Consider the following 13869-nt stretch of genomic DNA (forward strand, 5'->3'; position numbering starts at 1 on the left):
ATGAGACGCAACATTCCTGATCAATTCACATTTTTAAATGAATATTTTTTTGTATAAGTTACTTAGAGAAGTTTGATTTATCATTTTGTATGTTATTAGAAGGCAGATATTTGAAATTTTATGTATTTATCAATAAATGTCAGTTCACTTTTAATAGTACTGTTGTAATTTATTAATTATGGGTGTAGTGTTCCAAATGGCAAAATTTAGGTACTTTCGCGTGATGCGAAAGCTGATGGATTCTTAAACGGCTGATGGATTCTTAAACTAGACGCCAGTTAGTAGTTAGTAGCCACCAGACTTTCGTCGGGGGAGTCTTGTCGCCAACGCTGCGAGTATGAGCTCATGTTTTTTTCATATTTTTAGCAATAAGATAAAAAATATTATCACTTTTGACGTTAACTCTAAAAAATTGATGCGTTATGCCACGCACATTGTATAATATTTCAAATGATTACAGACATGCTATAATTTAGACTAAATAATTCAGTCATCCGAAATTCGGCCATCCGGGCCTCGTTTTACCAACCCCCCGTTCTCAGTTAATTGGGATCTTAAAACACTAAAATATTTCAGCCCTTTTGCCTCACAATGTATTTATTGTTGCTCGCTCCCGGTGGATAGGTACATACAATCACTAAAAAATATCATACTATATCGAAAAATTACCTTAACAACTTTCGAGCTTTTTGACTTGGCAGTTTTATATTACTATCCTTGATGTTTCCAGTTTCAAATCACCGACCAGTATACAATAAAGTAAACAGAAGAAAGCTAAAACTAGAAGAAAGCATACATAAAATGGACCTTATGAATACGAGTCATCATTGTGGACAACGACAGGGCCTACATCAAATAGACTTAGGTTACCAGGTTTATCTCTCCCTTTCCACAACTAATGGTGCATAGGGCACTGCATTGGCACACCACTCGCAGCGCATCTTGTTCATTTTGTTACAATAATGTAAGATGATCAGTCTTACGCTTCAGGTACCAGTCCAGGGACTATGAAATATTATATTGTGAAAACACCATTTTAAATAAATATTTTGGGTCATCCATGTCGGGAATCGAACCCGAGACCCCTTGAATGGTAAGCAAACGCGCTGATCATTATACCATCAGGTTACCAGGTTAATATGTAATTAAATAAATAAAGTGAGAGATTCGATTGAAACGAAAAAAAATGGTGTCGTGCACATACTTACTTAACAATGTATACCCGTTTGTATTCGTAAATTAATACACAAAGGAAAATCATTTCGGCTGTGGAAATATTTATTTTTAGAATCAAAAACCCATCATTACTATGGTGTTATTATTATAAGCTATTTTAGGTACATACTCACACAGAAATGATACTCAAATAATAAATACGTTTTGTCTATTATCGTAACGGAAAAAACGTGTTTTAGATTCGTTTTTTGTGGCTCGACCATGCGGGAAATTATTATTCACTATGAAATCAAATTACAATACAATTGTATGGTTATGATATTGCGAAGAAAAATACATCCGTGAAATAAATATTTCGTGTTGATCTTGTTGGGAATCAAACCAGCGATCAAACGATAGGTCAACGCACACCACTAAATCAAGAGACAGGTAATTAAAATTATTTTTTTAACTAAATTCATGGCCTAAAACTTACTTGGAATAGATGGATGTACCAACATAGCATTATTATAATAGCACCTCAATATGGTAAGCACTTCTAAATTGGATTAGTTAGGCACACAATGTCTGATCAAATTATTGTTATTATCGATATATTGTAGGGGAAAATTCGTCACCATTCCATAAATGAGTATCATTACTTTTTATTGGGGTATTGATCCACAGTAAACAGCGAATAATTGAATAATCATAACCATTGCAAATAAAATAAGAGTCCTTTGACTAATTGAATACGCGTGGAAAAAATATTTACTCGTAACTATCGACATAATTACTCTTATATTATATTTTTACTTAATTTTAGAATCAAGTCAAATCAGTCTTTTGAAATAAAAATAAATGCGTTTCTTAAATATTGTTGACCCCAACTGTACCTGCATTAGGTATTATTTGTGCAACTATGTAAGCTTACCTCCATTATTTAATTTTTTAAAAAAACATCGGGATCAATCTTACACTTTAGCAGAAGAAAAATCTTCCACTTCAGCAGGAGAAAAAACGGAAAAAAAAGACAGTAAAATCAATTTGTAAATTAATATTATTTCTTTTGTATTTGAAGCACTAACTTAGTGGTTATTAATTAAAATTAAAAAAATATAAAACAACTTTGTTCGCTCCATATGTTTACATTTAATATTTAGTAAACACTATTAAAATAAAATGGGAATATCCATCATAAAATATCCATCAGTAAATTATACTTTGATAAAGAAGGTGTAACTTTGAAACCCGTATGTAAAGAATAAGTGTTGAGAAAGAAAGTTGTTTAATGTTTATTTTATCATAGTATTATTTAATTGCGATTATGTCGGGAATAGCATTTACCGAGGTAGATAGCTAAAACTAACCATGAGATAAAAAATAATTAAATGACTACATGTTTTAAAGTTATTAAAGTTTGCCACATTTTTCAAAAACATTTGCTTTAGCTAGAACAATGGCAAGTTTTTTTTCATATAATTTGAAGACTTCAAATATTTTCCATCTTTTAATTCCACACGACTCGACTCCTTTTTAGAATGTTTCTATTTTAATCTTAATAAATGAAAGGGGAAGTCAGGCCAGGAATACAGTTTCAAAGATACGGTGTTGACTTTTTCTGAAAATTCTAAAATATCATATTGAAATATTGCTTAAATAGGTATATGACAATACCAATATTATCATAAATTGGTTAATCTCCAACTCTGGATTTATGTTCTGTTCCTGGTTTTATGTGCGGCAATCTGTTATTTACGGCTTAGGGTAAAATGTAATAACTTTCTTATCTATAAGCACAGATGGCGAAGTATTACAATACGACTCATTGTATTGACAAATAAATATTTGCGCCTTAGTTGACGAATTTTCTAGTACCTACCTTTATATGTTTTATCTTAGATTAAGTATGTGTTGTAAATATCCATTCAGATTTTATTTTCAATATGTTTTTTAAAAAAGATACTATGCTATTTCCTTATATAGACGAGTCATTTTCTTCTAGAGTTGATTTTCAATCGGAAAATTGTGTTTAAATGGCTCCCCGTAAGCGATAAAACGGTTCATTTGTTTTTTTATATGTTCTCTCTTAAGAACGTTCAATTCTAGGATTTCAAGCCAAGAATTAAACGTTAGTGGTTTATCAAATCTTGAAACTACAATCACATTGCTGGTATGGATTTAGTATTATTTGATTTCAAAATATGCTTAGTCTCCAAGACATATTGAAATTTAATTTAAAACACTCAGCATTTATAAAGTGCAAGATTAATTTTACGCAATGTCCAAAGCAGAATTTTAGGCTAAAAATAAACATTTTATAGATACCTATCTATGCTTAAACCATACTCGTACAAGGTCATCCTGTAATTTGAATTACTTAATAATCAGAACACGTACCTACGACTTTTGCTCATTTTTTTTCTTTTGTGCCCCCCGGAATTTTCAATGCCATAGATGAACAAATCAAAAACAAAAGCCATCTTTAGGAGAAATATTTCGATTTCTTTCAGGGGAAGAGTCCATTGCAGGAGACTGCTGCGAGCCATTGCATAAATTTATTCATAATTGATAGTAATATGTCCAGATGGTTATTTATTGTATTAAAACTCTAGAATTGATTGATTGCGTCTGTCTCTTATACTCGCTAACAGGAATTTTAGCCTTATTATCGTGGAATTAACGCCAAATCAGGGTCATTTTGGTCTGCTAAAATTTAAAATTCGAAGGGAATAATAATTATCTTTCTATATTTGTATTGATATTTATCTTAATATTTTTTTTTAAATAAAACATAAGAATATATTTTTTCAACTATTATTATCACAGTACTATTTACCTCTACACTGATTTTTTTTAAATAAGCCAAGAAAATCCTTTTTTTCAATCATGTCACAAAAACATTTACCTCTTTATATTTTTTTAAAAGTCGTGAGAATATTTTTTAATCCCTTTGTACTAATCGAACTACATATTTGTGTAGATATTTCATATAAATTCGTATTAATATAACTGAGGCCCGTAGGGTCGATTTAATAAGGCCAAGAGGACAGATTTAGTAAGTCCGACTAATAGAGGCCGAAAAGCCAAATGTACCGGCATGTAACATTCGGCCACATCTGACTGCTATCTTTTTAATTTTATATTCTTTTCTTTTTAATTTTAATCGCTTACCAACCAATATTTTTACGTAGATATGAAATAATTCTGTAAATTTTGTGTGGTTTTATAGCATTATTTTGGGTGAGAGATTATTTTTCATTACATTAAGATTACTCAGAACAACAAAAAAAGTGAAGGGACGATACTTCTAGGTGACCGAGATCCTAAGCAACCAAGCAACCAAATATAAATTGAACTTTCCCTTTATTGATCAATTTGATTGTAAAAAAAAAAACATTTAAAATACGCGTCTTAAAACATACTTTTTTGTCTTATACTTAGTTTCAATAATAAAGTCTTATTTTATCGTATTTTATTTTATTTTATATCTAATTCTTAATATTTTATATATATTTATATTTTCGACACTTGCCACTTGTGCAATATTTACACACATGTCCACCCTCATTCCAATATAACACCCACTCACCCCCCTCTCACTCACTTACACTAGTATGTATTGTACTTGTATTTAATGTATTTCTGTGGATATCTGTCATTGGTTTTATTCTCTGTATATTTTACTTGTTATATTTTTGTTACATGTATTACCGTTGATATCCCCAATAAATAGTAAAAAAATAAATTTAAAAAAACAATCAAATCCCTGGAATTTTTTTTTTCCTATTCATGACTACCTATGTTTGTATTTATGAACAAATACACATTAGCACACAGAAAAATAATGAAGTGTTTGATTAATTAACCGGTACCTGTTTAACCAAGTAATATCATTGTATGGTATATATTTTTTCTCTTAGCTATGTATCCTATGTAATTCACCATTGAAGAACCTGCTGGAAATAAACTTTTGATAAATTAATATTTATCGGTCTCTTGCGTTCAATACAAAAAATATTCTATCATAAATGTTTGCTTACTTTCAAGGCTATTTCTACTTCCTTTTACGCTTCTAGTAGGTGTTAAACGCGAAGTTATTGAACTTTTTTGCTGTCATTTTTTGTATTCAAAGCAAGTCCTATAAATAAGTAAACCTATCTCATTCGTTCAAAATGAGTCATTGTACTCACATTTCATAACATATTAAATTTTCTTATTTCGGTATATAAAACCCTAGATAGCCAAAAAAATATATACATATTTTTAAAACATGTTATAAACATAATTTCACAATCAAGTGAAGTCATTGTAGTAATGGGACAATTATTATAAGTTTCATTGGTATTTCAGAATATAATTTATTGTTACATTACCGTATTTGTCTATTTTTGTACATTCAAACAAAATGCCAAATGTAACGGATACATCACTGCAAACAATTCGTTTGTTTGTTCAAGAGAATTGCTAATTTCAAGGAAGTACCGACTAAGGTAAATAAAATGGTACATTGGTAGTACCTATTCGAAAATACATTTTGCCGAATATGTATTTTTCAATTGAACTAAATGAAGTAAATCGAAAATAACTGCCTTCACTATTAACAAGAGATATATAAAATTAAAAATGACTTCGTAAAGATAAATTTATATAAAACACGGCAGACTTTAGTAACAAAAAAGGATAGAATCAGAATTTCTCCATCTAAAGAAAGCAAAAAGGGGCTGTGTAGAAACGAAACCTAAAATCAGCGTCATTTAGACATTTTACATATACACATGTTTAGAGTCAAGTGTTGTCTGGAAATTATTAAACATTCTTGTAACATAAATAAGTTGAGTACATTAAATATCTGTGAATAATTATTTACAGAAATCTACGATGGGAGGTTCAGGTCCAATCGCTGGTTTCCAGATTAAGAAAGCTGTGTCATGTATTCTGCTTACTTAGGAACATCTTGAAAATGGGCACTCTCAGAACTGTGAATTTTGATGTTTTCTAGTCAGTAGCAACCTATGGTATAGTGGGCTGGGGAGGTTGCACGATGTCTATCATGAACTCCATAATAAATTTACAAAAATTTATACTTAGAATGATACTTCGATGTCCCCCCACTTTTCCATCTGAGATATTATTCCCATTCATGAGGGTACTGGACATTAGACATTTTTTTTATAAAAGAGTCATTGACACATTTCTGGTCATGCGGCTACAAGAGTAGATCCCAGCGGAACGCTCGTACGAGGTTTTCCTGTAATTTGAATTATTTAATTCGAAAAACACGTACTACGTTTGCTAAGAGGAATTTCTCTTTTTTGGCGACAAAAGTGTTCAATGTTCCGGATGAACATATTAAGTTCTCCAAAACGAAAGCCATTTTCAGAGTGTACAAGTCTGGATTTTGTCTAAGGTAAGAGACCATTGCAGGAGACTGCTGCGAGATATTGTATAAATTTATATAAGATTAAGCGTGTTGTCCAGATGTTCATTGAAATATACTCGTATGTATGTTTATGTAATATTTAATTTGCTATTATTTAATTATGTACATGCTTCCACTTTCCATTATGTTGTATCCCAAGTTAACTGAGGGCCTTTGGTCTTAATGAGTTCGGGATTCGTTATTATTATTTATTTTTTGTAATATACATGTTTTGGTATGAATCAATTAAAAAATATATTTAAAAACCTAGCAAATAGTACATACGTGCGAACTTTCGTGAGAAATAAAAACGCTTTATTAATAATTTTAATTACGAACATTTCTTTATTTATTTTAAAACACTTGATTAACACAGCTGGAGTTATTCTTAGTAGACAGTAACAGGGAATTTTTAATATATCATAGATAAGTTTTAGTATAACACCTTCTTCAAAATAATTTACATATTTTCTCGTATATACTCGTAGGTATGAACATTATATTATATCATGATATTTGGGTAATAATTTTCAGGTGAATTAAGAATAACACCTACAATACAAAGCCTAAGATAAGTCTAGTAAAAATAAAAGAAAATGTATTCTTACTCGGTGAGTCAACTGAAGCAGGATGTTCTGCGTTGGAGACGTCATAGAAGTCTGGAGAAAATCCCCAGTGAGGGTTCGGAGTACACATCGCCCTAGTACTGCAGTTGTTGTTGGGCAGCATATACACCTGACCCTCGGGGCAGCACTTGGTGACTATGGGAATCGTACTCCTGTACGGCAGAATACATCCCCGAACTACTACTGAACTCTTCGTAGTTCGATCAATACAAAAACTATCAGTATCAAACATCAACTTCTTCTTAGAGTTAGATACTTTAATTTGGTTTTCGACCAATTCAAAACTGTAGTCCTCGCTATTATACTCATAGGCTACTTTAGGACTAAGGCATTTTGTGAACCCATATTTTATGTCAAGTATAGTAAAACCTTCGGTGTAAAGATTGAAAAATAGTTTCTCATTTAATTCTAATGCGGTATTCGCAAGTAATGACCCGTTCGCTATGATACACATATGATTATCAGTATCGTATACCATATCTTCGACACAGCATTTTTTAACAGTTCTGACGCTGGGTACATCTAAACTTTTGGATGATTTGGTCAGATCGCAAGATAATATTACGACAGAATCATCGCCAACTTTGTTCGTGAAGTTGCCCTTTTCTTGGATAATCTTGTCGATACAGTACTCCTCCGGCATGGCTTTAACAGCGGACAAAACTATTTCGGATAGCTGCGTCTCATCGCATCCATCAGGAAAAGTATAATGAACCGACAGTTCTTTGTCTACTATTATTAGAGGAACCAATGGTGCCTCAAGAGTGACATTAATGGCGTCGGTTCTGTTGTCGATGACCGGATCTGCACAATCGTATTGGAATGCATTCCCGCCCAAGTCGAAACGGACGATGCCGAGATGCGGTGGGCAACATTTATTAATTAAATTGTTTTTATTTTGTAATCTAAAGTCCAGTGTGTCGTTGTTTGAAACTCCTTCGTGAATATCGCATTTGCAATAAATAATAAAACACAACAAAATAAATAAGCGTAGATTCATTTTTAATGTTTTGAAATACGTCGCCCTAAATGTGTTTGAACCTCACAAATCTTAGGTATTTTCGCACATTTTTTCACAATCTGACAGCTTTTTATTATATCTCAGCACAAGAGAAGAAATTGTTTATTTATCGACACAACAACTGTTCGGCGTGCGTTTGTTTACAAAGTCACGCCATACAAGTTTACCCGGCACTCGCGATTAAAACATCGAACAAGCGTGAATTATTATTAATAGACATATATTTTGATTTTTAGGATAAACACGTCTCGACAAATGTTATAAAGAATATTTTTATCTGTTCAAGACAAAGATAAGAAGTTATCGCTGTTTTATTCAGAACGAGGTGTGGAACTCCCGAGACATGTTTCACGACTGATGGTTTGGTTTTAGCCAGCAGTAGCTAGCCCGCGGCTGACGGTCTAATATACTCTAAAGAATGAAGACCGCCGTAGACCGTAGTCTGTGTAGCTCGCTACAAGCTCCGAGATAAAGCGTGGCTAGCTCCTCCCACACTTCATGAAAGCTTCCAACGGACGTAGGTAGCATTTTCACAAAATCTTTACCCATCAAACGATAAGTAATGTTCAACCACAACCCGCTAAGACTTATCTGTCGGTAGGTATAAAGTAAACACTCACAACCGATGAACTTGTTTAACCTTTAACATTTTATTTTAATAATAATTTGCTAACATTGCGGTAAGTAATGTTATCCTCAAAGTGCAATACGACGACTGTGTTATGTTAAAGAAATATATTTATGTATATTATTGATTCCGAGGAAAAGAAAACTCTTATCAGTGTTATCTTAATAACAAATATATATATATGTTTACATAATACCAACCTAAAAAGTAAGATTGCAAAAACAAAATTCACATGGAATTTTTTCAGTCTCTTACCTCCCACCAGTCTGACTACCAGTCACAACGAAACTGGGTCACCTGTGAAAATTATAAATAAAATTGAAGTAAAATTTAATGCAGTATTTTTATTATTTTAATTAATATACAATTCCACCAAGATATGTCGGTAGAAAAACACAATATATCCTAAATAATTACCTACCATGGCGTATGATCTTTACCAGCTGCTGTCCCCGGGATCATCAATTCTAATTACGAGTTCTCATTACGTACAATTAATTGGTTTCATAGTTGAATGAGTAGGTTCGGACCTACGAGAAGTTGGATATAAAAAATATGTTCTCACGCACGGTAAAAATTAGACCATTAAATTGTACGTGGTGGTCAGCGCGTTTGCCTACCATACAAGAAGTCTCGGGTTCGATTCCCGGCAAGGTTGACATGAAATATTTATTTAAAAATATGTTTATGCACGAGAATATTTCTTAGTCCCTGGACTGGTACCAGAAGCGTAAGACTGATCATTTTACCTTCATGTAACAAAAATAATCAAGATACACTTCGATTGGTGTACCAATGCAGTGCGTAAAGGGAATGATGATGACGATGATATTGTTCGGTGAAGCTTCGTGAAAAGGTATTTAAAAAAACTAAAAATATTTTGAAAAAAACGAACTAGTTCGAACGACGTCACTAGTTTATATGAATCGACCAATGATAAGAGAGTTGTGAAAGATTTGCGGTTTACGGTGAGTCAACGGACCAATCGGCAGAGCTGACCGAGAAGAATCGGGAGAGAACTTGAGACGTCACACGCGGAGTAATATTTCAGAAACACAGAACTTTGAAAAATCAAAGCTCTGATAATACGATATATTAATATTTTATTTTTTATTTTTCGGCTTAATTTAAGAACGTTTTAACGAATAAAAAAACCGCCGAACTTCAGACAGCATCTATGTAATAAAATAAATTAACATATTATTTAACACAGATGGAGAGCATTTTAGAGAAGGGAACCTCTCATTGACTGGTTAAAGTGGCCACTTTACTATCTGTGTAAAATGTACATTTTTGCCCATGTTTGAACATCCGTATTTTTTTCGTGCTTCCATCTGTTGTTTTTTGTGAAGTTGGATAGCTTTTTAAATAGCTAAAAACAAGTTGAAGATAAATTAGTCACTGAAATACTACGCTTTCGATTGAGGATCATCTTCAATTTCACTATACATAATTAGTATATAATATTGTTGCTTTAATAGCAATAAAATTTGAGGGAAATAAAAATTTTGTTTTGAAAAAACATCACCCAAATGCACGATGCGACGCGTCGATTAGTTTTCTTGAAAACGAAATAATTTCCAACATTACGTCTAAACAAAAGTAGCTTAAAAAGTGTTTTTTATATGCTCTGAAAATCTTTATTAATAAAACTTGCGCCTCAAGAATTCGATCTACTTGGTTTCTCTGATGTTAAAAACCTCTGCTTATTTTTTATTTGTGATGTCAATGAAGAAGTTCAGTGGTTTTTTTTCATTATTAGTCAATAGACCACCAAGCTTTGCCAACAAAAAAAATGTGGCTTATTATGATCACTAGGTACTTATGGATCGATAGTTTTCTAATTTTTTAATTAGTCCGCGAGTGACGTTACTAGTTTTCTTATGTGAGTTGTCTTGGTTGGTTTGTCGGCTTCCCGGAAACCGAAAATCTATTACAACACTCTATCGATGATTTAGAAGAACTTGCGACGTCCTTTAAAATAGATATTAAAATAATTTTTATTAATTTTTTCAAACATTTTAGAGAAACTTGGCGACATAATTAATGCTCTAATTTATACCGCGTATAAAAAAAACTTTTTTTTAAACAATTTCCCGTTGCATTGAACTTCCTCATAGTACCACCTGTTTTTTTCTGTTATGGCGTTTTTGATTGACAAACTAATAAGTACCTACATTATGACGACACGGTATCTAATATCTACGTATATTTAAAATGTGTTAAAATATTTTTTTGCTATTTCGGGAGTTTCACAATTTTTATTTTAGTATTGTTGTAATGCCCAAGAAAACTTTTTTTAAATCAATTTCGGATAGCACTAAGTACTTAAACTACCTACATATCATCGGTGAAACTGCAATACCGCGTAACTATCAATTTTTTTTTTTGGGCAGGGGAACCTAAAAAGCGTTCTGTACATGTATTTTGATCATCCACTACTGCTAGGGTATCAGAAAAACTATCATTATTTAGAGTAAAAATAGCAATAGTTTAAAACTAACAGTTCTTAGACCCTATAACGAATTAATGGCGGTGAAATATTTTCGCAAAAAAAAACAGGTTACGAGGTATTGCAGTATCACCGACGCTAAATTATTAATTATTATAATCTAGTACAGTCCGGGGCCCCGATTACAATGGGATGTTAACAGAGTTATGGCCTTGAAAACCGGCTACCGTCAAACATGTCAATTTTGCCCAGCCATGTCAATTTTGCCCACTTCCGAAATCCTTAACAAAACCATGTTTTAAAGTAAGAAATATTACTGGTATCATTAGAATTACATTTGGTAAGTATATTTTGATAGTTTCGTGGCAAAACTAAATATTCAGTTTACCGCCAATTTCAGTTGATCACTTGAAATTTGAAGTTAAACTTGAAGGTAGATTTTTGTATATCTATAAATAGTGTCAAAACTTTTGTTGTTGCGGAGTTTGTATTGAAACGAGGCAAGTAAGTTTTGTATATTTCATTGCATAAATAATAACAACGCTATAGAAAGTATTTCTGTATATCTATTTGAACAAACGCAATATGTGTGGGCAAGTGGGCAAATGGGCAAATATGTGTGGGCAAATATGTGTGGGCAAGTAGGCGCAAGTGGGCAAAATTGTCTTAGATTTCTTAGCTAGTGTTTTGACAATTGCGCCCACGTCTAGGGTTGTCGCTGCATACTACTTTGAAAAAACATTATCCAAGACAAAAAACAGGTTACAGAAAAAGAATACATCAGGCGACCCGAAGAAAATGCAAGTATCTGCTGCTTAAACAAAGTAGAAAATATAAAAGAAAATGAAGTAAGCGACAAAAACATGATTTTAAACGAGGAAACCGGATGTTTTGTTCAAACTGGCCCATAAATCAGATTTTCGCCAAAGATTTAACAAATAAGATTTAAAAATCTGATGAGGGTTTCAATCCAAATACACGCTGAAAACGATATGCCAGTTATTTCGTTCATCAAAACTTTTTTATACCACATGGCAATTGGATAACAATCCATCCAATTTTTCTCTGCCTTCGGGATCAAAAGATACCTACATCTTATAAAGAACATTGAAAAAAAAATCAAAGCGACAAGGAAACAACAGGCTCTAATGCCTCCTCAGTTAATGACTCAACAAATTTCGAGACATCCATCATAAGTCATCACGACAAATATGAACAACGTGTCTCCGAATCTTCGGCCGAGGAAAACGAACAAACAGGGTCATTGTCCAACAGTTATTGGACAGGATGTAGATCGGTATTGGTCTGATCTGCTTGAAACAAATAACGGTAAAGAAGGCGCTTTCATTTTAGTTATATTTAACACTGTTGATACGCAAAACGACAAATATGATGTCGGTTAAGTTATCAGCGCATCAACTACCACAATTTTAATATTTTTATGTCATTTGTAAGACGCAAACGTAATGAAGCTTTGTGTGATCTCAAGTTGAGGATATTGCTGATGTATTTAATTGGAACATAGTGAAATCTTTACCTGAACCTTTATCTTGCTTCAAGGTTTTCGTAAAATTCAATGTAAACCTTAAAAACTGCAATATTGAGATTTTTCTGTGAGTAAATTAAAAATGGTTATACAAAAACCAATTTTAATTTTTACCATTCAAAAACAATTTAAACCATTTTAAAAAATTAAAAAATATCCGACCACATTTTAGAAAGTTTTATTTATTAAATTTGCCAGCTTTTTGTGAAATTATGAAGACTTTTTTTTTTATTTTAAATGTTTTTTGTATAAATATTTTTAACAGTCTAAAGAAGAAAATAAAACAGAAAATATTATGAATTCTGTACATAAAATACAATTTCAAAGTATAAGTAATCTAGAAAATAATTGCACTGCCGTACAGAAAAAAATTAAGATCGTTTTTTTCTACATACACATTTAAAGAAAAATCATTTTGAGAGCTTGCCCCCTTAATTACGAAAATCGCATCAGAACTAAAATAGTTTGTAAGAAAAGTTTAAAAGCGATTTATAATTTATTGGCTTATGCATAGTCAAACACGAACAAATTAAAAGGATTAGAAATAAACTCTTTTGGTTTTGTAAAAAATCCAATTATGTGCCAACCCTGGCCCACAAATCCACATTGTATATAAAAATTGAGGAAATAGTTGACAATTTAGCCCACCGGTTTTTTGCATTGATTTTATAATGGTGATGCCTCAACGATGCTATTGTTTAAACATAAACAGTTTTTTTCGCCCAAAAAGTAGTAATAAGCCGTATGATTAGGATGATAAAACCAAAAATAACAGTTAATTACCAAGTGGGCAAAATTGTCAACAAGTGGAGATAATTTTGCCCACTATGTTTTGTCTTCTAAAATTGCATAAATAAAAGAAAAGCAAACGTTGTGTACTTGTAAAAATGCTCAGATTAATAAGTATCACTATTTAACAAAGTGGATAGGAGTAGTCCCATACAAAAAATTTATGATATTGTAAAAGTTTATCAAAACTGGGCAAAATTGTCACGTTTGACGGTATGTGTTTTTAGCAA

General features: G+C 32.0%; 1 protein-coding gene across 1 annotated transcript in view; it reads right to left on the reverse strand.

Moving 5' to 3' along the window:
* The window catches only part of LOC148277557 (G protein-coupled receptor Mth2-like), a 64995-nt gene extending 56358 nt beyond the window's left edge, over nt 1-8637 (reverse strand). The window contains exon 1 of the mRNA XM_088232725.1: nt 7186-8637. Within this exon, the coding sequence (XP_088088851.1) occupies nt 7186-8203 (1018 nt within the window). The 5' untranslated portion in view covers nt 8204-8637. The remainder of the gene's footprint in view (nt 1-7185) is intronic.
* Nucleotides 8638-13869: the final 5232 nt, after the last annotated feature.

This window comes from Micrasema longulum, unplaced genomic scaffold (assembly GCF_059751315.1).
Source record: "Micrasema longulum isolate JH-2025_06_02 unplaced genomic scaffold, ASM5975131v1 h1tg001012l, whole genome shotgun sequence".
Taxonomy (NCBI): domain Eukaryota; kingdom Metazoa; phylum Arthropoda; class Insecta; order Trichoptera; family Brachycentridae; genus Micrasema; species Micrasema longulum.